Source organism: Watersipora subatra, chromosome 6 (genome assembly GCF_963576615.1).
Source record: "Watersipora subatra chromosome 6, tzWatSuba1.1, whole genome shotgun sequence".
Taxonomy (NCBI): domain Eukaryota; kingdom Metazoa; phylum Bryozoa; class Gymnolaemata; order Cheilostomatida; family Watersiporidae; genus Watersipora; species Watersipora subatra.
In genome coordinates this window covers 28,558,409-28,583,713 of record NC_088713.1, presented here as the reverse complement: position 1 = coordinate 28,583,713, position 25,305 = coordinate 28,558,409, and the positions used below count along the sequence as shown (strand labels likewise).

At 37.2% G+C, this 25,305-nt stretch overlaps 1 protein-coding gene across 1 annotated transcript in view; it reads right to left on the bottom strand.

Moving 5' to 3' along the window:
- LOC137398189 (uncharacterized) overlaps positions 1–24,901 on the bottom strand; it is a 35,681-nt gene extending 10,780 nt beyond the window's left edge. Inside the window, exons 1-6 of the mRNA XM_068084295.1 lie at positions 24,830–24,901; positions 16,945–17,072; positions 15,967–16,000; positions 9,869–10,009; positions 9,128–9,186; positions 696–903 (exon numbers count right to left, since the gene is read on the bottom strand). Coding sequence (XP_067940396.1) covers positions 696–903; positions 9,128–9,186; positions 9,869–10,009; positions 15,967–16,000; positions 16,945–17,040 — 538 coding nt within the window. The 5' untranslated portion in view covers positions 17,041–17,072; positions 24,830–24,901. The remainder of the gene's footprint in view (positions 1–695; positions 904–9,127; positions 9,187–9,868; positions 10,010–15,966; positions 16,001–16,944; positions 17,073–24,829) is intronic.
- Positions 24,902–25,305: the final 404 nt, after the last annotated feature.

Sequence of the window (25,305 nt, the reverse complement as noted above, 5' to 3'; positions counted from 1 at the left end):
TCGACTGTAAGTCTGAGCAGTAGTCAAAGGTTGTTTTTACACGGTTTAAGCAGGTAAAGTGAGAGGCGAAGATATCCCTCTCTCAAAGGGGAATAGGTGAATAGGGTGTAGGTCAAATTGATTTGGAATATGCAAACATGGAACTCAGCATAAAACCTCTTCTCAATATGCATTCAACAGCAGTTAAACCAAATAAAATTCAGCTTTCACACACCAGACCTGCAAATCATCTGCGGACACTGAGCTATATTTACCTGTTACGGTTGACAATGACTGAATGTAGTCACTAGAAAACCTAGAAGGTTCTGGAGAGGTCAAGGGAAGTGTGTAGATCTCGAAACCTGTAGATACATGAAACCTTCAAACTCAATTTGAGTCCCCCTCAAAATCTGAGGAGGTTTAGGGCACATTTTGCCTTGATTAGACTATGCTATGGTACTGGAGTTGGGTAAACCTCTCGACAAAGGATAAATTCATTCAATGCATCAGCACAAGTCATGGCCGCAAGATCGTTTTAACAGTTTAATGTTCTGAGGCTACGATAATCGTGCAATTGCCTGAAAACAAAGCATATTTTATACCTAATAAACATGTCTTATTGGATTTATCTGCTGGTTACCAACAGAGTAAAGACTGGTTCCCACTATATCCCAGATGATTCTGCAAATCATCTGCAGACACTGAACTATATTTACCTGTTACGGTTGACAATGACTGAATGTAGCCACTAGAAAACTTAGAAGGTTCCGGAGAGGTCAAGGGAAGTGTGTAGATCTCGTAGCTATAGAGATCATCACCAGATGCAATTTCTTTGATAGTATAGTTGAAAGTAACAGCAACATCCGAGACACCGACGCTGCTCCCATTGCTGGTCACATTGAGCACTCGACACAACTCAAGGCTCTGTAAAATAAGTAAAATGGTTGACGATGCAACCCGTTGTCTGACGGTCAATCTGATCAAAACAAAAATACAGAGGGCCTCACCATAAGATATTACATGTAAGTCGTTATGGTTTTGGGATCATAAGGCAAAAATCTACTATATAAACGGCAATTGTTGTCTATCTGTCTGTCTCTCTATCTGTCCGCCTTATAGAGTACCACACTTTTCGGACTATTAGCCGCTACTAGGTATCTAGGGCGCGTTAACGGGAATCTCCGGTTAGTACACTCCTCTATACATAGCCTATTCATCGGTTTTACGCAAAAACACGTCATCTCCGGTTAGCGCGCGCCTCTTTACGGCACCCAACGACACTGGCGCGTTTGAAACAGCAAGTTTGCTGTCGTGTTAAAAAGCACCGTCCTGAGTTCGGCGGCCTATACAGCTATAAAAATGTACTAATCATTAAATTAATTAAATTAATGAATAGTAATTTACATGCGATTAATTTTTACTACCAACGTGTACCGAGAAGGTCACGCGAACGTTGGTTTCTTGCGGACACTGGAAAACGCAGATCTCTCCTACTAAATTTCTACATAAAAAAGGTAAGTATTTCTTAATCAATGTTGTATTGTCTATGAATTGCCACACTTCCACTACTTAACCCTTTCACTTGCGTCCGTGTACAAATTTAGCTATCGGCCTACTGCCAGCCATTTTGCCGATATTTCTTAATATGTATACGATATTATTTCAATTTCAAACTCGATCTAGAACATTTGTTTTGGTTATATATTTCATTTTGCCAACATGTTAACAAGCACTGCTATACAAAAAATTTGTTGTGTCTATACTTTGTGCGTTTTAATTATCTGTGTAATCACAAAAATCTGAGTCGTCTATAATTTCATCAACACAAGTAGTTATTTGTTTTTTAACTCGGACGCATTTAATGAACTCGCACAAAAAATCTTCGTTTTTAGGTTGGAAATTCTCAAACGAAGATTTAAAATTAAATTTTAGGCTAATTTTATAGAGTAATCTTTGGACGACACTGTAACTGCTATAAAAGATCGTTGGTTATGTTATCAACGAATAATAAAATTCAATTGCTGGGGAAGTCGCAAATATGCGTCTACGGCGTTCGACCATAGAAAACGCATAAATGAGTCTACTTCGGTGAAAGGGTTAAAAACGTTGGATATGCCACTGTTTGTGATAGTTAACATGTTCATTTCCTTCCGCAGCTGAGTTACTTTTACTTATTTTCCAGCTATGAGTACTACAGAACTACAGCTACTACAGAACTTGCACGGGCACTCCGAGCGTTGCGATAGGCGACGGTGAGAAGAAAGCGAGCAGTGTATATTACAAAAAAGCAGCCAATCTCATTCAATTTTAAAAATGCTTGAAGCAGTGCAATGCCTTCCAAAAAACCTACTGCCCAAACGCAAGAACAGATTGATTCCCGTAGAGAAAGAGACCGAATTCGCAAAGCAGCGGGTAGATGAGCAAAAACTGCAGAGCAAACACAGCTACGCCCACAACAAAACGGAACTGCTACTGCATCTGCTAGAAGTGCAGAAACTGCAGAGCAAACACAGCTACGCCTACAACAAAACAGAATAGCTACTGCATCTGCTAGAAGTGCAGAAACTGCAGATCAAACACAGCTACGCCTACAACGAAACAGAATAGCAGCTGCTAGAAGAGCAGAAACCGCTGAACAAACACAGGTACATCGATAGCAGGCCAGAATAGATGCTGCAGCTGCTAGAAGTGCAGAGACTACTGAACCGACCCAGCAGCGACTCAAACGGCTCAGAGCAGCCGCTACTTCGGCCAGACATGCAGAAGCCTCCGAGCAGATGCAGCGGCGACAAGAACATGATGCACTAGCTACAACAGCTGCTCGGCGAGCTGCATTTTCTGAGCAGATGAACCGGCGACAACAGCAAGATGCACTAACTACAGCAGCTGCTACCATGCAGGCGCTGCGTATAGACAGAAAACTTCGCACTTGACTACAGTCCTGCAACACAGTATAGGGCCGAATTTTTCTATGGGACAAATGTCCAAAAATGCTCCAGATGTAATGCCTTACGTTGGAAAGGCGAGAGGCCATATATGTAATTTATATAGTAGATTTTATTGATAATAAATTTTATTAACACGACCACATTACTGCTGCAAAGTTTGTATATACCGTGTCAAAACACAGGCTATAGATGAAGAACTGGTGATTCATGATTAGTGTTTCAAGCATGTAGAAGTCTCTATTCAATAAATGCTGGTGATAGCTAAGCAGTGTAATAGCAAAACATTTTCTAGAATTTCTGAAAATATGTAAAACTTTTCAATACTGCCAGTTTGAAGAACTTCAGTTTGCCTAGCTTGTCAATTTCATAATCAGTTCTGTGTACAAAATTAGGACAATTCCGATTTGATTGGTTCGAGACTGATGCATCGTAGACTAGCTGTAAAACCCATTGCATATTTCCATTGGTCTTTCCAACATTATTGACATGTACAACTGCATATGTGTATGCAGTCAGATCAGCACTAAAATTTCAGTAGATTGCATATTTGGAGTTGTTTTACAGTATGAAAGACAACTCTCAATAAAACTATTGCTTTACGAAAATCTGTTCCCGAACACGGGTAATGCAGCTAGTCTACTATATAAACGGCAATCGTCTATCTGTCTATCCGCTTTATAGAATCCCGTACTTTTCGGACTATTAGCCGCTTCTTTTTTCTGATGGTTTGTGAGCCATGCGGCTTATATAAGGGCGCGGCTATTCGGTGGTTTTTTCTTTCATCGCCAGGGCGTATTAACGGGAGTATCTGGTTAGTACACGCCTCTATTATAATACGTAACCTACTATTCATCGTAGGGATGGACGATAAATACTGATATGCTAATAATATGAGTTGTCATCTTGATATATCTAGTTACCGATAACTCCCAAATGGGAGCTGTATAAATAGATTATATGGCGGTCTTTTCTTTTTCGATTCGATCGTACGAAGCAAACTTAATCAATATGAGTAAGTAGTAAAATTAAATTAGTAGTAAATATCAGTAGTGAATTAAATAAAATTTACTACTCTCTAAATAAATTAATGTTTAGCAAATAACATCTAACTAATATTTACTGCCAACGTGTACCGGGAAGGTCATGTGAACATTTGTTTCTTGCAACCACTGGAAAAACACTCTTCCGCAATAATCTACTATATAAACGGCAATCGTTGTCTGTCTGTCCGCCTTATAGAGCGGTCTTTCCTTTTATCGTCGTACGAATTTCGGTCATACTAAGTGAATTGAATTAAGACGAGTAGTGACAGTAAATAAATTATAGAGCGGTCTTTCTTTTGCCATTCAGTCGTACGAAGCCGACCGAATTAATATGAGTAGTAAATATCGTAATTTCGGACTATTAACCGCTACTTTTGTCTGACGATTTGAGCACGGCGGCTTATATAAAGGTGCGGCGATTCTGTTGTTTTTCTTTCACCTCATTAACCGAAATCTCTGGTTAGCACGCTTTTTAAACAGGAAAGTTGCTGTCGTGTTAAAAAGCACCGTCCTGAGTTCTGCAGCCTACAAAAGTGTCTATACAGCTATACAAATGTACTACTCATTAAATAAAATAAATTATTAGTGATTTACATGCAATTAATATTTACTGCCAACGTGTACTGCGAAGGTCACGTAAACGTTAGAAAAACGCAGTTCTCACCTACTAAATTTTCACATCAAAAAGGTAAGTGCTTCTTATACAATGCATGTTGTATTGTCTATAAATTGCCACACCTCAACTACCTAATAACGTTGGATTTGCCACCGTTTGTGATAGTTGGACAAGTTCATTTCCTTCAGCAGCTGAGTTACTAATTTTTTTCCAGCTACGAGTAGGCCTACTGTAACTTACTACTACAGAACTTGCACGAGTACTCCGAGGGTTGCGATAGGCGATGGTGAGAAGAAAGAGAGCAGCTGGTATCGACTTACTGTCACCCTGCTTTAGTCATGACCAGCTGTACGTCGCCTTCTCAAAAGTAGGCACAAGCCGAAAACTGTTTGTTCATACACCCGACAGAAAAACAAAAAAATGTTGTTCAGTATATATATATTTTCATGCATTTGTTTGTTTTATTGTATCTCATAAAAAGGCTATCATGTTGGCGTTATGTTTTATTATTGTAAGGTGCTAATGCTGTATCTGCCCTGACATACTGTCTGCGCTGTTATACATATAAATTTTATCGACACAACCTCATTACTGTCTGTATATACAGTCAAACATGGATAACTCGGCCACGGATAGCTCGAAAACATGGCTAATTCGAACGGTTTCTTTGGTCCGTTCCCACGTAATGATAAATTGCTATAGATAACTCGAACTCAACACTGTTAATTCGAACTGTTTTTTTGCCCAACGGCTACCGAAACGGTTGTTATCGCTTTACAAAATCACTTTATTCAAAGCCATAGAGGTAAACCTCATATTTTCGTAATTCATAAGCGTTGTTATTACCACCATCGGCAAAATAATTTTGTCAACGACTTTTCTAAAGGTTTGGTCAAATTTGATTTATAGTGCTATACGATTAATAGCACGGGCTTGCTGGGTCACGCGCGCAAGGATTTTCGCCATGCACATACAAAACAAAAACAGCATGTTGTTTTGTATGTGCGTGGCGAAAGTCCTTGAGTGCGTGACCCGGCTAGCCCGTGACGAATAGTTTTCCGACGTTGATTCCGTGTTGAATCAACGTCGGAATGTTGAATGTTTAAAACGTCTTAAAATTGTTTTTTATTAAACGTATACGTTGTCTTAGCTAAAAAAACTATTCATCGTTTGACCTAAACACAAAATACGTGTGTACATTCAATAAGTATCCATTCAAAAAGCGTGAGTGATATACAATGTACCGTTAAACCTCGTAAAACTTTTAATTGAACTGCCTCGGAGTGTTGCTCTTAACGAATCCCAGGTAAAGTAAGGGATTTTTCTTTGGTAACTTTTTCTTGAAGTTGCATAAACTTCAAGAAAAATCGGCAAAATTGATCGTGGGTAAAACGCTCAAAAGAAAAAGATGTCTTTTCTTTTGAGCATTTCAACAACGATCAAGTTTTGCCAATGTCAATCTAAAAAAACGTCCTGGCAATAACATCACCTCAAACAACAAACCAATCTCAAGTGATAGAAAAATCTCTATACTTTTTGATAAAAACGTTTTAAACTTTACATTAGAAGCATTTAATTTGAAACAAGCCATTTGTGCTTTTGATTTATATTATAGTTTGCATATGTACATGTATCTACTAATAAATAAGTAAATACATGGACTTGTGACAGTGCTCTGATAACTTGAACGCTCTGATAATTCGAACACTTTTGCTCGGTCCCGTGAAGTTCGAGTTATCCATGTTTGACTGTACCATGTCAAAACACAGGCTATAGACGAAAAACTGGTGAGCTACAATTAGTGTTTTAAGCATGTAGAAGTCTCCATTCGATGAATGCTGGCGATAGCAAAATATTTTGTATATTTTTTTAAAAGATGCAAAACTTTTCAATACTGCCCGTTTGAAGAACTTCAGTTTGTCTAGCAATGTCAATTTCATTATCAGTTCTCTGTACACAAATAGGGCAACTGCGATTTGAGTGGTTTGAGACTGTTGCATTGTAGACTAGCTGTAAAACGTATTGCAGATTTCTATTCTTCCAAAATTATTGGCATATATGACTGAATATGTGTATGCATAGTGTGATCAGGGCAAATTTTTTTAGTAAACTCCATACTTGGAGTTGCTTTACAGTATGAAAGACAACTCTCAATAAACCTCTTGCTGTAAATGAATCTGTTCTCACGGACTGGTAATGCACCTAGCAGTTTGGGGCCGTGGCGTCACTCGGAGATGCATGGAAGACCTTTTTCGCCCCGAGTGCAGCGAGAGTATTCAGGCACGGCTTTTCAGATGAATGAGTTGGCTAGTGCGAGACGGTTGATTAAGAAGCGATTGAGTGCTGGGCGATTGATTGTGAGGTGATTGATTGCGAGTGCGAGGCAATTGGTTGCGAGGCGATTGGTTGCGCATTCGAGGCTATTGATTGCAAGGCTTGTGCGAGGCAATTGATTGCATGGCGACTGCAAGGGGATCGATTGCGGGGCGGGTGCGGGCCGATTGATTGCGAGTGCAGTGTGATTGATTGCGAGGTGAGTGTAAGAGCATGATGGTCAACTGCGAGGTAAAGACTGGTCAGCCAAGGCGGGTGCTCGGCGGCAGAAGTGCGCAATCATCAACTGCAAATATAGACGGGTATGAACGGATGCTTGAATCTAGACACATGAATCTAGAATATCTACTAGATTTTACATGCATCTAGCTGTAAAACACATTGCAGACTTCCATTGTTCTCCCAAAAATTATTGACATGTATAATATGTGCATGCATATTCAGGGCAACAATTTCAGTAGACTGCATATTTCGAGTTGTTATACAGTATGAAAGACCACTCTCAATAAACCTTATGCTGCACGTGAATCTGTTCCTGTAGGTGTGAATCTGTTCCTGTAGGCGGGTAATGCAGCTAGTGTCATATAAAAGGCTATAGACAACCATTGTAATAATCTTATGCGAACACCCCATCCGGTAAAAAAGCATCAAATTCTATATACATTTACTGTATATAAAATGTACATGTTAAAAATTAGCAACAAAATATTATATTAACCTTGGTAACTTGAAGTCTGTAATAAATATTATACTAAACACAATAATGTACAATAAATTTGATGTCATTTCAATCACGCACAATCAAGCCTTTATGAAACACGAATAATACTGAAATGAGAGAGAGAGCATCGCATCTCTTTCAGGTGTTGTTTTGAAGGATTACAGCAACTAGCATAGCGGCATCTTCACGACTCCAACGTACACGGTGCATTGTGAGACATTTTTGTTATGTTGTGTGGCGAGGAAAGTGCCGTAACGAGAGGTTTAATGCTGTAATATTCACTGTTACGACATTAAACCTCTTGTTACGGCATTTTCAGGACCTTATGTGTTCCACATCGCAAGGCGAAAAAACTGCAAGACAGGTACGCTGTTACCTTTCTGCAGTGGACCCCAGGGGTCCATTGTAGTAAAGTAGATTCAATAGCCGCTTCCATAATGTCTATTACTGCAGAATCTACAGTGAGAGCTTGACTCTTGAAAACAATGTATCAAAACTTCAACCAAATTAAAAAATAAATTGGGCACTTTTATGGCACTGGAGCCAAAACATCACCAACCATAGCAAAAACACAGACCGTACTAATAACAGAGATCATACCAGAAACACCAATCACACCAGAAACCCTAATCACAATAGAAACACCAACCATACTAAACAAAACCAGCAATACCAGAAACACTAACCATATCAGAAACACTGATCATACCAGAAACACCGGACATACCAGAAACACTGATAATATCAGAAACACCGGACATACTAGAAACACCGGACATACCAGAAACACCGGACATACCAGAAACACTGATCATACCAGAAACACTGGACATACCAGAAACACTGGACATACCAGAAACACCGGACATACCAGAAACACCGGACATACCAGAACTTAAACTTCCTAGGTCAAAACAATCGTGAAATGAGCAGCAGAGCTAAAAATAGACAAAGTCAGCAACTCCAGATATTAACAGAGTACCAGTCACTGGTATCAACAAAAATATTGTAATTTATACTAGTGACCTTCGTAAGAGCTAAAAGTGAGAATATTTCCATCCATATGTAAATAGGCTGTTATCATCGTACAAAAATGTCAGTGCACTTTATTAGTCATGAGTATGCTGTGTTATATTTGACTACAGTAACAATTATTACAAAATGTAGACCTAGCTTGTCAAAATTAACTTTATTTAGTAAAGTGTCAACTGTAATGGCTGAATGGACAAAATAAAGGTGGTATTGCATGGCATGATCTGAATGATTTATAAATACCTTTGCAGGCTAATACCTTGGGATAGAAACCGCCAGCGTACATAACAATTGACAGAGGAACCAATTTGAAGTGATCAATTGACAGAGGAACCAATTTGAGGTGATCAATTGACAGAGGAACTGATTTCAAGTGACCAATAGCAAATTACAAACAAGCCTTTAATTACGATCAATGAGGGATAATTTTACTGATATTGGCACCTGTACTTACCCTGCCAATATCCAAGTGACGATAGACTTTCAGCATATATCCTTCTGCATCATACAAGTCTGAAAAAGGATAAATACAGCTATAATAATAATAATGCAGGGTGAGATCCTATCTTATAATGTTAGCTATCGAGACAATTGCGATATCCTCTTCCGGCCTTCTACACAATACTAAAATGATATGTGACCTTATGACCTTTGACACATTACTGACATGACCCTATGGTCTTCCACACGATACTAATATGAAATGGGTATCACATGAAATAACTGTTCTCAAAGGTCAGTAATTGTTGAATAATGTTCTCTGTTGGTGTTTCAGATTCAATCATATGAAGGATCAAGTCATCTGACAAAAGATTAAATTGATAGATTTATTGGCAGATTCAAATTATTAAAACTCTTGTCAAATTTTACACTATTTTGTTAGAAAGTATACATATTTTTCTCTCATCTTGTTTCAAGACTACAATTGATAAAATTTTGTCGCAATAAAAAAGATTGGAAAATAGACTTTTCCACAAAAGACAGGCCCAATTGTGCATGTCTTATAAGGTGAGATGTCATCTCTGTCACCGCCAAGGGCCTTTTATGGGTAGTGAACTCCAACCTGTTGTTTGCAGGTCAGACACGCTGGACCACTGGGTCGTGATTCATGGCATAAATCCACATATTATTTCATCGTACTTGCTTCAACCTGACTATTTGCCTGAAGAGGCTACCTGGGCACTTTCCAGCCTACCTTTAGGGGATGGAGCGTTCCATGAAATTGTCATGCTGTTGAAGTCATTACCAGGGCTCTTGAATACAAGGCCCGTGTGATTGATGACTTTAGAGAATACGCTCCTTTCTATTCTAATATTACTTTGACCAGAGCAATCATCTGCAAAGGAGGCAGACTGATGAGTTCACCAAACAATGAAAGGACACAGGACAGCAACAGCGAGATTATGAAACCAGACCTTGAGAGAATTTATAAAACTGTTTCTTGAGCTTGCATTCGATCATTCTCTCTTGAACTTATTTCGTATTCACTGAAAACTATGAAATATTAGTCAACAGTGTTAGGAGTAATAAAATGGTCTAATATGGAGGGTCTAGCATAAGTTTGTTATAAGTAGCTTATTTTTAATGAGACAACAATAGATAAAACAGTGACAGCACACATTTTTACAAGAAAAACATCAGAAATAGTTTGGTATAAATGCCCTTTATACGCCTATATTTTCTAAATTTATAATAATTTGTGATGTAATCAAAGGAATAACGACTCCAATTAGAGATATATTTGAAAGAATAACAACTCCAGTTAGAGATATATTCTAAGAAATAGCAAATCCATTTAGAGGTAATGTAACACCTATTGGTGACATATTGACAATTAGTTGGACTGGAAACAGTAGTAGGACAACTAGTAGGCAGCACATGTACATATACCATTGTTCGCGATTATTCTGTATATATGCTATTGTTCTAGACTATTCAGTACATATGCCATTGTTCTAGATTGTTCTGTATGTATACCATTGTTCATCTTTTTTCATTCATTTTTCATCTTTTTGTCTCCATGTCTAAACTCGAATAGGCTTTTTAAGGTGAAGTTAAAGAGAGCCAGCTGCCTCGACAACCCAAGGATCGACGAAACGATTGGGCCGATCACCGGCTTGATGAGAACCCGGTCGACCGAGAGACGGTCTCCGACGCTGACAGAAGACTGAGAGACCGATGGATGGAGCCCGTATGAAACAAGATGATATATAAGGAGGCTGGATCGCTGGCAGTCTCTGGCATGTTGTTCTTCGTATGCTATGCGCCCACATTGAATCACAAGTATTCATATATGTTCTTGATCAATACATATTTATCTTATTGCCTTGCACTCGGTGGTTTTGATTATTGTAGAGCAGTAAAAGGGACACAGCAGTTTTCTTTACAATTAGCCAAAAACATAGTGATCAGAGCTGAGAGAGAGAGAGTGACCATGGGCATGACAGGGACACGGCAGAAGGGACAGGCAGTTTTCATCATAATTAGACAAAAACATAGTGACCAGAGCTAATTACTATAACAGAGAGAGACAATGCATAGTAATAATACAGGGTACACTAAACATTAAAGGATAACAAATCATAAACAATTTATTATGGATATGCCTACACAGGATGGTAAAATAAAAATGGTCAGTAGGAATCATGTATTTATAATAACACTAGCACCCTGGCAGTCACACACACGCTTAGAGACCCTCCGGTGTAATAACTAACTGCGTAAGTACTCCAATAAACAGCAAGGAGTAAGATTAGTGCAGGCTACTGTATTGTCAGTCTACCAAGCTGACAGTCGTGAGTTCAAATCCTGTTAAAAGCAATCTTTTTCCAAACCTCTAACAGTGGCTCCAGATAGACGAACGAACACGGTTTTTATGATAGCAAATGTTATAGAAAATATTCTCCGCATAACTTCTTAAACATTTTATCATTATAAGCTTGTTGAGACATTTACTACGAGTGTTCGTAGATTTGTGATTTAAACACAAGTTGTCTAATATTGTTAGCATGTGGAAGAGGCAGAACTAAAAAAAGTTGAACAGTCTGATTTTACCGAATACACGCAAAAGTTTTTGTTCCTTAAAAGTGCTCGTAGCCATGTAGTTTAAAAACAAGCATTTAGAAATGCCTTTCTATGATTACGTACTCCGAATATCCGGCTTGTCTCACCTGTCAAACTAATTACTAATACTCCATGTTGACAGGTATAAAAGCGGTCACAAGGCACTTTGTTTAAACAACTCACTGCCAAGCAAAACATTCCAGATATGGCAGCTAGCCAAATTGCTACTCCTGTAGTTTTCCTGGTCATTATCTAGCCTAGAGCGCTAATAACTCTATACCAGTATGTTGTTGCTGGATGAGGAAGCTAAGGCGTAGCATATAAAATTATAAGATATAGCCATGTTTTGTACAACGCAAAGCAACTGTTAAAACAATTTATTAAATATTAATTTATTAACAATTTTATTAACTTCATAACTACTTTATACCAAACTCTGATCTAAACAAAACTAATCAAACTCTGATATTCAGCTTAGCAGCCAGGCATACCATCACCTGCACCACTCGACCACCTGTGCAACATATTGGGCTAGTATTTACTATAATAAGAACTATGTTCCCTTACTTACATCCACTTGCTGTACAACAGAATAATTGTGCGGATACTTATTACATATGATGATTTCTCACGGCTCACGGAGATATCATGTCTACTAGTACTAAGTATAGACAAACAGACTTCTGACTATTTCTACTTATGAACCTTTCAACACACGACATACAATTTGAGCAAATGATGGTTTTCATTTGGTAAATTCTGGTAGCGATAGAAACCTTTTAGCAACAATACAGCAGCAATAGAAACCTTTCTTACTAATATTACAATTCGAATAGAAATCTTCTTTACTAATTGCAGTGTAATAAATTAGTTTTTACATATTACCTAGGACTTTATATTTGGTTACCAGACAGTATTAAATAATGCATTTATTTTAAATAATATATACATATATATAAATATTATACATATTTATCACTGTATTTTTGAGCTGCTGAAAAAATTAATCCGGTTACAATATATACTTTTGCGAATATTAATTTGACATAGGTCAGTTTGGAGCTATGATGATAACATCAGAATGGATCAACTCTTACATCAAGGCCTGACTGTATGGTAAGAGTTGGCTGGTGATTATACTGACAGGAAATTCAGACCATTAATAGCAATCAGCAAGAAAAATAAAAGACAAACTCCTTATCTCAAAGCTAAACTCTAAACTCCTTATCTCAAAGCTAAACTCTAAACTCCTTATCTCAAAGCTAAACTCTAAACTCCTTATCTCAAAGCTAAACTCTAAACTCCTTATCCCAAAGCTAAATTCTCAACTCCTCAAAGCAGGAAGTAAACTCTTGTAACCTGCTAAACAAATATCTAGAGAGAATGGAGAGTCCAGGAGTTATTGAGTTTTATCGACCAGGAACTATTTTTACATGGAGAAATATGATTCAAAGGAAGCTGATTCTATTCATGTGCAGATTAACATGAACTATTCATGTATTGATATATAATTGGAATAATAGAAACATTTTCCTCTTATACGTTCTCTGTGAAGGGAAATACCCTTATACTCATTAGCCTTGCATTTATATTGACTACCTCTTTAGAGCTAGTCAATATAGTTACAGCCCATAACCAAAGTTTTACACAAAAGATACCAGGACCTATGAACCTATTTGCTTGTCCTTCCTTCTCCATGTTGCTAGTCATTATACCATCGTATAACTAGAAATTCCCCTGTCATACAGCCCACGACCTGATAATGGAATATGTGATAATGGGAAAAAGAAATGGCAGTGCTGGTTGTTGAAAAAGTAGTTGTCAAAAAGTATATTTTACAACAATAAATCACACCTAATCACACAACAAATCATGCCTAATCGAGTACTATCTCAAAGCTATGTTTTACAACAATAAAATAAATATTAATTAAAGCTGTAGGCCTAGCCTACTGTAATGTATGTAATTTAACAACAACAATAAGGAAATATGTTTATTATAACTCTGAAATGCAAAATTAGAAGTAAAATGGCAAGCTGCTGTGTACTATACACAGTTTGAAAGTTGGTTGTGTTGAATGTAGCAACAGAAAGCAAGTATGAGCGTTCACGCGTCTGGAAGTTTTCTGCAAACTACAGCAAAATAAAAAAATGTTCTCGTCATAAAGGGGCATTGTAGTTCGGCCTTAGCTTGTACATAAGTTATAAAGAATTTCGGCTAACGTTTTAAATAATTCAATGAAACTTTCGGTAATTGGACAAAAAAACATAGGCTGATAAACTGTGTACCACAATTTCATACCTGTAAATCGGTCTACGCCTCAAACGGTCTACGTTTATTACAGAAACCTTCGGATAAATTCGATTAATTATTCTTATAATTAAATCTAACAAAAATATTAGAAACCTTAGCAAGTAAACAATGCCATAGACTGGTAAAATGAGCATGTTTTTCTCGTGAAATGCGCACTGCTAAATAGTTCTACTATCTGTCGCACGGCTTTATTGGCGTATCGTAGGCCGGTCTTAACTATTATTAAACCAAGCTTTTCAAGAGTTTTGTGGCGATTTTTGGCCGAATTAATCTGTCTATTTACGTATAATCCGATCAGATAGGTAAGTTTTAATTTTTGTAAGTTGTGTGCACATGCATTTATCATAAATACTCTCAAACATTCGCTCCGCGCGTTTGGTCGTGGGAATATTATACTATACAATGTATATACAATGTATATAACATTATACTATACCGGCACAATGTATATATAATGTATATAATATTATACTATACCGGCACAATGTATATATAATATATATAATATTATACAATGTATATATAATGTATACAATACTTTACTATACAATGTATATTTATGTATATATATAATCGGTAAAGCAGACTATTTCTTTATGTGAAACATTTTATTAATAGTTTTATGCTTGTTGGGAGCAATCTTCAGATTTCTGTAGTCATCCTCAGATCTGAAGATTGCTGTAGACATCTTCAGATCTGAAGATTGCTCTCAGCAAGCATGAAACTATTAGTAATGAAGTGTTTTATCTAAAGTTATAGTCTGTTTTGCTGATTTTAACTTCCTCTGATTTGATTATTGAGTATTCTGCTCGGATTTTATGCTTCTATATATATGTATAGTAGCTGTGCTTCCCGGCGTTGCCCGGGTAGTAAAAATCAGCTTATAAGCGATGCGAAGTGATGAGAGTTGCCTACCCCTTGCTATTAGCCTGGCATATTGCCAATAGAAAATAGTATGAAAACTCAACTTATAGACAACGAGAAGTAATGAGAGTTGCTCGCCGCTTGCTATTAGCCTGGCACATTGCCAATGGAAAATTTCAGTAAGCTAGTTAATAAGCGCTAGGCTTCTAATGACAGTACGCCATGACGCTGCGTCAGCGTTGTCCAGCTACAACTATTCTAATAATAGCTATAGCTGGAAGGACACACATACATACTTTGAGAAATATATATATATATATAGATAACTATAACCTAACTAACGTTGGTAGTGTGTCAGTCGTGGTCGATCTAGTAAGCCGAAAGTCCCCGGTTCGAATACCTTTAAAAACTTTTTTTTTTCTCAACTTCTAACATGGCTTCAAACGGATCGGCATGGCTCTTATTATAGCAAACATTGCTTGAAATATGTATCATTGAACTTTGAGCTCTGAAGTAAATCAAACGAAATAAACATATTCTTAGAATAATACTAGCTGAGCTACCCGGTGCTGCCCGGGTATTAAAAATCAGCTTATAAACCATGAGAGATAATGAGAGTTGCCTGCCACTTGTTATTAACCCGGCACATTGCCAATGGATAATTTGAGTAAGCTTACTAATAAGAGCTACCGCTTCTCAATGATGTTACGCCATAACTTTGCGTCGTGACCAAAAGCGGTAGCGTATCCGCTCCAATATAGTGACATATATTGCCTGGCAAATCTATCAAGCTTGTGTGGTTTAGATAGTAAGGTGTCGGATTGGCTAATGGGAGGTACCTAGATCAAATCTTCTGCTTCAAGGATTCTTTATTCTAAGATTCCAATAGCTATAGATGGACATATACAATGACCGATGGCCAACATTGAGAAATATGTATATAGATTTGTCTCTAAGACACATGAGTTTCTTGAGGTTTGACTGTATTAAACGTCAAACAACAAGAATTATAAAATTTGAGACATTTTATGATTGTATAGAGCTAAAACATACCTTTGTCTTCTGAAACCAGACATGAAACGGTCATCTAAAAAAATCAAAGACTGTCATTAACAAACTGTAGCCAAGCAGAAGACATCTACCCGCAACTGTTGGTATGATTATTTGATCTGAGTACACAAAGAAAAAAACATATAAGCAGGCAGTGTAAATCTTGAGATATGCTCAAATCTTGCTGAACAATAAAATTTGTCCTACTATAGACTGCTTTTAAGTTAAGTCAGGAGCAATAAAGCAAAAGACAGCTTGTGATTGGATAACAGAAAAGTAAGAAAGGTTATGATTGGCTAACAGCAAAGTAAGACGGGCTATGATTTGCTAACGAAAAGGTAAGAGAGGTTATGATTGGCTAACAGAAAAGTAAGACAGGCTATGATTTGCTAACGGAAAGGTAAGAGAGGTTATGATTGGCTAACAGAAGGGTACCACAGAGAATGATTGCCTGACAAAAGGGTAATAGGTCGTGGTTGGCTAGCAAAAGGGTAAGAGAGAATATGATTGAATAACAGAAGGGTAAGAAAGTTTATTATTGGGTAACAGAAAGGTAAGAAAGGTTACAATTGGGTAACAAAAGGGCAAGAAAAGTTGTGATTGGCTAACAGAAGGCTACAGCAAGTTATGATTAACCGAAGGGGTAAGAGAGGTTGTGATTGGCTAACATAAGGGTAAGACAGATTATTATTGGCTAAAAGAAGAAGAAGAGAGCTTTGGAACTATTTTGGGTAATTTGAAGCAGAAAATTTGCAGCCACATCAGAAGTATTAAAGTTTCACTGCAAGAGCTGAGGCTATCAGATAGTGAATCCTGTTGATTTCAATTTTTAAGCTACCAAATATCATGGTGATATACATAACAATAAAGTAGAATCAGCCAATCATATTCAAGGATTGCTGACTGCTAGCTTATGTCAAATTATTGTCAATTTCAAAGTTTCCAAAATGGTCAGGGAATGGTTACTGGCTTAGAACTTACAGAGGACTCTGTGGTGCACGGAATGACATTTGCAAAGCTGGGTAGAACACAGCAAACACAAAGAATTAATCCGATTGAAATGGTGTTCAGCAGCATAGTGAGATCAGGACTGGTGGAGCGAGCCACACCTGCAAAACATCAGACGTTGACATGATACAGGATCAACAATGTGAATCACTCAACAATTCTCTAAGTTGGAAAAATGTAGTCACTTTTTACAATTAAATTTTGATGCAAGGTTTTAATTTAGCAGAAACAATTGCAAAAATGACTCGACCAATGATAGCAATTGTGACAGTGACTCGACCAATGATAAAGTCAGCTTTTCGCTAGAGTTTGATGTACAGTTTAGCTTCAATCGGCGAATCTCTGAAGTGCCTTCATCTTGGTTAACGAGTTTGCTAGCAACTAATGCTAAGATCACCTTAAAGATGTGATAGGCTCAAATTTTAGTTATTTCAAAAGAAAGCATTTTTTGTCTATCAGTTGATATGTTGTTTGTTGTGTTAGGCGATCTCATTGTCAAGATATTTTAAGATTAAAATCGAAAAAAATTGATTGCGGTAAAAACGCCCAGGCCAAAAAAACCATGCCAAGACTTGTCCAAAATGATGTAACAAGTGATACAACCTGTCTCTATCTCGTGTATTCACAGCGGCTATTGCGATAAAATTCTAGTCCTACGCGGCTCTATTGGCATATATTTTATTTTTTATTTGCTCATGTTGGCTAGAATAAAACTTTTAATCCAGCTACAGATACATTATTACGAATGTCTCAGACGCCTCAAATAAGGGAAATGAAAAACTTGTCATATTAGCATCCTCTAAATGCTGTGTAAACATCTGAGTACTGACAAAGATTCTGCCGGTCTACAGTAATTAGGTAGACGAGTTAACTTATTTCATCGCAGCTTTTGTATCAGCTAAGTTCGCAGTTGCTACCCACACCGGAAACTAGCTAATAAACAAAAAAAGCACGCCGCCATTTTTTGAAAAGAATATGTTCAAATATATGTTGAAACCAACTGCATCCCAAAAAGTCGTGTATAGTCAACATTATTTAGTCATTATCAGTATCAATTTGTAGCAAATATTTACTGGCCACATTCGAAATAGTTAATTGAAGTACAAAACAACTGGTTTTATGAGTTTACTAATATAGTGAATGCAAAACAACATCAATGCATTGAGGGAAGTTCTAGTTACATTGATATTTTTCATCAGTACAATTTTAGAAATTAAATAGATATTCCAACTCGAGTTACCTCTACTTTTAAGACATGTATTGATCACATTATCGTTAACTTTGAATCAAATGATATAGTGTGTGGTACTATTACTAAAGACACCTCCGATCCCTTTCCAACTTTTGCAATCTTTCAAGACAAAAACTGTGAGGTAACTCCCAAAATATCAAAGCGATGTTTCAAAAATACAAATTCATATAATCTAGAAAGTATATATAAAAATGTAAAATGGAACCCTGTATATGATGCAAGAAATGTGAATGAAGCATGATAATTTTGCCAACTTTAACTGGTCTAAATGAAGAGAGAGCTGCAGGATTGGATTTGATTCCCACTAAGCTTGTTAAAATGTGTGCACCCTACCTTACATTACCCTTAACCTATATAATAAGCATGGGAATTAACATTGGCACTGTTCTTACTAACATGAAAATTGCAAAAGCACTAACGTTGTTTAAAAAAGGATCAAAAATGGTGTCTAGCAATTATAGACCTATATCAATTCTACCAGTTTTTTCGAAAGTTTTTGAGAAAGTTATGAGCGCTCAGGCGCTGAACCATTTGGAAACACACAGCATTATAACCAAACATCAATAGGGGAGACCGGGGTAGGTTGGCCCCCTTTTCAGAATTTTTGTTATTGGTTCTGTGTTTTTTATCAGATGCTGATGATTCTTTGTATGACCACATTTTTAGCTCTTAACTACATTGTGCTGCTTTAGAAAAGCCCTGAGAAAGTTATTTCAAGGGTTATTCAAACTTTTTAAACATATCATTAGAAGTCCAACCTACCCCACACACGGGGTAGGTTGGACCTCTCAATGGGGCAGGTTGGAGTATTCATTATCTAGTTTATATTATGTACCAAAACACGTGTTAAGAAAGTTTGTTTGACCACAAAAAATAAATACTATTTATTCATTTATTTATTCACTGCAATACAAGCAGTTATTTGAAGTACAGCTGAATAAGAATGTTTGCCACATCATCTAATCCCAGCCAGGGAATCAAGAAAAGAAAAAATAACAGAAAATGTGTAATGATTTGGTTAATACTGCAATAAAGGTGGTTAGCGAAGATTGTCATAGAAATATCTCAAATCAACGTCAAATGTGAGCTTTTTAATTGATCTCATTGTTCCCCCGGTTGAAATCGGATCTCCTAATTTCATAACAATGTCCTCCTTGCTGACCAAGTCGCGGTCTTCCTTGTCGGGATATTGAAACGCACAATTCTTGCTGTTGGTGACTTTGTGTACAAAGTTCACTTCAAACTTATCATCATCCATAACTTCAAGAACACACCCGGCATAAAATACTGTTTTCCTACCTGCCGGGTATTTTACCAACACGTGAGCTCCTTGAGTTATGTCCCCAACCTCTTGGTCATTATATTCCAATTCTAGAAAGTTGTCTCCAGATTCTGAATCAGTTAAATCAATTGATACAACATCTTCATCGGTGGAATCAGGCATTGGTGATTTTTTTCGCTTTTTGGCAGGAGGTTTTGGTATTCTGGCTTTTGCATTTTCTGCTATTCGATTTTTTTCGGGTGTGTCGGTGAGAATTGCTGATGAGACTTTTTTCCTGTTCAACTTTCTTTGGTGACTGCAGGCTTTCGGCAAGGGCATGAGTTGTTCTGGGGTTATGTGCTGAACTGGCAGTTGTCTTTTAGCCACTGGTGTTGCTGCAAGTTGCTTTGGATTGCTGCAGTTACTAGTTGATGGAACACTCTATTGGGTAGATGTAGAAGGTTGTGGATTACCGTTTGATTGTGACTCAGGATCAGGTTGACGTTCAGGATCAAGTTGACGTTTAAGATTTGGTTGTTGTGCAGCATATGAACATGCCTTGGGGTCAGGTTGGTCAGTTATATCTGCGGGAAAGAAATCACTGTCGTCGAATACATCTGAGTTATAGGGGTATATACCGGTAGCACGAAATCCAGCTGTAATGTTAGAATTTGTGATGCTTTTAGTAAATGCTATGCCTGATAGCTCTGCCATTTCATAAATGGAAATGTAGCGACTCGGATGACATCGCAGCCAATCGTCCATCGCTGCGTTCAAGTAGCGTTTCAAAGGTCCATATACACTGCGATCTAGGGGTTGGAGCCTATGAGAGGTGTAAGGTGGGAGAGTTAACAAAATTACGTTGTTTTCTTTGCAAAATTCAATTGACTGGATAGATATATGAGAGCTATGATTGTCCAGAATTAAAAGAATTGGTTCACTGCTGGTGGGCTTTGTATGGCTAACGAAAAATGGTAAGTAATCATTTGTGAAAATATCGCTATTCATATACCCGGTTTTGCACGCTACTCCCTTTGAGCCAGCAGCAGCTCTATTGAGAAAGTGCTGTTTAAAATTAACTCTAGGAAATATATAAAATGGCGGCAGAGAATTGCCGATTGCGTTTATGGCACAACACATTGTCACGAGCTCCCCACGCTCTTGAGAAGCAGTTGCTGCCACTTGCTTTTTTCCCAGTACGCTAACCACCCTTCCAGGATTTTGCACGGTGGTAACTCCAGTTTCATCAAGATTGTATATATTTTGAGGCGATATCTGGGTCCTAAAACAATACAACATAGCAATTCAGAAACAAAATAGTTACAGTAGCCGTAGGCCTTACATGAATGATTTGATGGTTTAATAAAGTTAGAAACATGAGCCTGTATTAATATCCATGGTTAAACATCCATGGTTAAACATTGTACAATTTATATAGGCTTAAAATTCAATTTGTCTCTTTTGGTCAGTTAGTAATAGCGCATTGCTTTCCACTTCGGTGTGATTTGCTTACCTATCTGTCACTTCTTTAAGTTTGTTGAAGAACAAGCTAACTGCTGGCCGATTGAATCCTGACTGTCTAGCAAGTGAGGTGGCCTCCGGAGTTCTTAAGACAGCTTATGTCGCTTCAAGAATCCAGCAAGCCAATCTTTACCAGCGGTCTTGTTTGTTTTCCAACTCTCAGGCATAGTAACTTCTCCTTTGTTGCTCTTGGCGTACTCATAAACCAATTCACGACACTTAACTGGTGTCAAACCATAAAATCGAAGGTCTAGCTCTTGAAGATGATTAGCTAAGTTCAGCTCCATTGCATCGCTGAAAACCATTTTTACAGTTTTACAGTGCGTATAGCCCTCACCCAATTTCTTTCTATGCCTTTTAAGGGTTGTGGCAGGAATTTTAAATGTTTTTACTGTCTGGTCCAGCGAGGCACCTTCATTCAAAAACCGAAGTGCAGCTGTGATGTCCTCTTTGGTCGCCCCTCGTTCTGCTTTACGCTTGTAGTTTCGAACCATGATTAATTGCTTGTCAAATTCTAGTATAAAGTTTCTACAACAAATATGCCTATATTTTATGCTGGAGTCTGTTTGGATATGTACTCCACTGAATAGGCCTAATTCTGATTCAAACAAGCCATAATCTTTACTTCCATTTCACAATCTTGATGGGGTAGGTTGGCCCACAGGCCAACCTGCCCCTTTTTCAAAAGGCCAACTTGCCCCATCTGAAGTTGGTGGACATAATTTCAACCATCAAAAATTTTATTATTGCTGGCTTCCCAACTTAATCTGAATTTGGTTGAATATATGCTAGACATCTCTTATTAAGAGTATGACAGAAGTAGAATTAACACAATCAAGAATATGCTGACCACAAGTTATATTTCATAAAGTTACTTTTTGAGCAAAAATTATAGATTTGACATTATTTCACTTACCCTTGCACATGTGAGAGGCAGCCATTGACAGGAAGTGATGTAATTACCTTGACCTATATTTCATATGGGAAGAAAACTCCAAACACACATATATTTTCCAAAATTGACATAGTCCAACCTGCCCCATAGGGCCAACCTACCCCGCTCTCCCCTATGGGTTTCAAAAAGGGAAAGGCACACATAATGCTTTAACCGATTTTTTAAATCAGTCTTTTCTGCTTTAAATGGAAAAAACATTGTCCTAGGTATTTTTATTGACTTCTTGAAGGCTTTCGACACCATAAATCACTCTATTTTGCTTTTAAAACTCGCAGCTTATAATTTTTCATGTAGCAATGTCAAACTACTTAAAAGTTACCTTTCTGATAGAACTCAGTCAGTATATTTAAATAAATCTACTCTATCAGAATCACAACAAATTGAATGTGGGGTTCCACAAGGTTCTATCCTTGGCCCTACATTGTTCCTTCTCTATTTATTATTCGAAACCCTTCTCTACTATTTTGTTTGCTGATGATACAAATCTGTTTTTACTAACAAGAAATTAAATGATAATATCCACAAAATCAATTCAGCTTTAGATAAAGTTCAAAATTGGTGTACTGCAAACAAGCTAACTCTTAACATTGATAAAACAAATGTTATAATAATCAAAAATCATCAAAATAAGTTCGGACTTAGCCAAAATATAAGTATCAACGAAAAGCCAATAAATAAAGATACAAATGTGAAATTCTTAGGAGTAGTTATTCACTATGTTTCTATGGTGCGCAGTACTGCGAAGCAGGCCCCCTCCGAAGTCGAGGGGATTGTACGTTTCCATGCTGCGCAGTGGTTTTCAGCAAATACTGCAAATTAGCCAGAGAAGAGAAATTGTATAAATCGAATCGCCTGATGGAGAAATAGAATCGATCACAGATACCGAACGTCATAAACGGTCTTTTTATGATTCTGTCGTCATTATACTTTTATTTACAATACACATTCACAAGGTTTTACAAACCTTAACACACTTTTTACATAGTAATGTATTTTTAATAAGTATTTTAAGTAATATATTATTTAAACGTTTATTTAGGACTTGCCATCTATTTTTCGAAAAGTGTTGGCATCGATAACAAAGTCCAGGAAAGTAATCACCTCATCATCATCCTCGTGAATGCAGACCATAATTAAATTTAGGTGAAAGAAGATCGGAAGAATAGTAAAACAACAAGATTAGCAGGACAACCTTTGTACTAGTTTATGGCCCTCGAAGAATCCGTCTCCACGGCATGAGAGCTATGCGCAGCCACTGCGCAGTCGCTGTTTCCTTGCTGCGAATTTGCACTGGCTTCGCACTGATCAGTGCGCAGTGATTTCAGTGCGAAGACGCCGTTTCCATGATTCGGAGATAGCGCAACTCCGAAGCACTGCGCATCATGGAAACATAGTGATTGACAACTCATTAAACTGGTCTTCTCATATTGATTATTTGAGAAGTCAACTGCATAAAAACATGGGTATAATTTTCAAAGCCTCAGAAATTTTTCAAACTGACATTTTGACATTGCTTTATAACAGTTTAATAAACAGTAAACTAATTTATTGTTTAAAAGCATAGGGCAATGCTGCAGAGTGTAACTGTGACAGGTAACTTACCAGTTGTCCAGTAATTGGAATGACTTACCAATATCGATCAGGTACATTGAAAACTAAAATAGTTTTAATATTGCTTTAAAAAGGCATCTACTTGACTCATTGGGATAGCTTTAGGTCTTAATATGTGAACATTATTATATTAAGAAAATTGTCAACTCGGTCCCTGCACCTTGATTAGCCCTGCTACTGTGCACGTGGGCCTTCATCACTCCCTATTGTATTATGATTGCTTATTCATACATGTATATTTATTTAGTTTATGTCTCTGTGTGCATCTGTTTTTATGATGAAAATAAACTCAAATCAAATAATATCAACCGCACTGTACAAACATTACATTTTTATGAATGTTGAGAATGACTTGGGTTCACAAAATCCGAAGCCGTATTGATAATTTTTACTTTGGGAGCCCATTGTGCACTATATAAAATGCTTCATTTGTATTGAAAATGATATGACTACGTATATACTTCATCCCATCATTTATATCTAAAGTAGAGCAGAGTGAGATGATTCGTCGTCATTATGTTGCAGTTAACTTCCGATTCTCTCTTTCCCGAATGTTATAAATCAATTCTATGCATAGCTAATGGTTTGCTAATAACCAATAGCAAACTTACTGTTGTTAACTTATTGTTGCTCTTAAATACTTATTCCCAAACATTTGCTGGCAGACAGTCTGTTAGCGAAGTGAACCGATTAACTCACAACACTGTCTTATATACTTTCACTAATGGATGCGATAGACTAACTCTGTTATTATATTCTTATATGACCCTATATTACCCCCTCACTAATACAAGTATGTTGAAGAAAAAGATCAATTGTTGTGAGTCAGAGCTATAGTCTCAATTAGGCCTACTCAGCTTTACTATCGTACATATGAAACCTGTTAAAAAAGGTACTAAAAATAAAACAACTTTTTTAAAATTAACACCTTTCAAACATCTTCTAATTCAATTAAAATGTTACAGGCCGAACGAGGTACTGCTTTTACAACCTACCGGCACTATTAGCAAAAAACACTCATTTATGCGACATCAAAACAGCTCATATCAGATCAGATTGTTCCCACTGAGAGCCTCTAAAGGCAAAAAGACGTGAGAAATCTTTTTGCCTTTAGAGGCTCTCAGTGGGAACAATCTGACTGATCTTAAAGATAAATCATTCACATTAGGTTTTCTATATAGATTAATAAGTAATATAAAAGTGTTTGAATTAGTGACTTATCTCGCGAAAATGCAACTATTAGTGATGTTATACTTACAATTCCACGATAACGACTATCGCGCTTACGAATTACGTATCATTTTCATTGCCTGCCGTTTCGCCAGTGGCGTACAAAACAAAAGAAGCGTGACTACATAATACAAAAACAACAAACTTCCTTGTACTTGACCATGTGTTTTATGAGATAGGTTTGGAGTTTGTATCAAGTACGGCTCTGTAGGTACAGGGCAGTGACGTATAGTTTCACAGAGTCCCGCGATCAAAAACCGGAAACAAAATCGCTCGATTCCAAACAAACCCGATCGACATACGGATCTCTAATGTAATATTCTTACCTCGCTCTCAACATCTCGCTCTTTTGCATTTACTTTATTTTATTACAAAAAATCGGTTGTAGTTTCTTGTAAGAAATTTTGTCTTTTTTCTAAAAATGTATAATACAACAATCAATTTGTTGAGTTCTGAGCAGATGCCATTATGATGGATGATGATAAACTTTAGTATATTACAAAA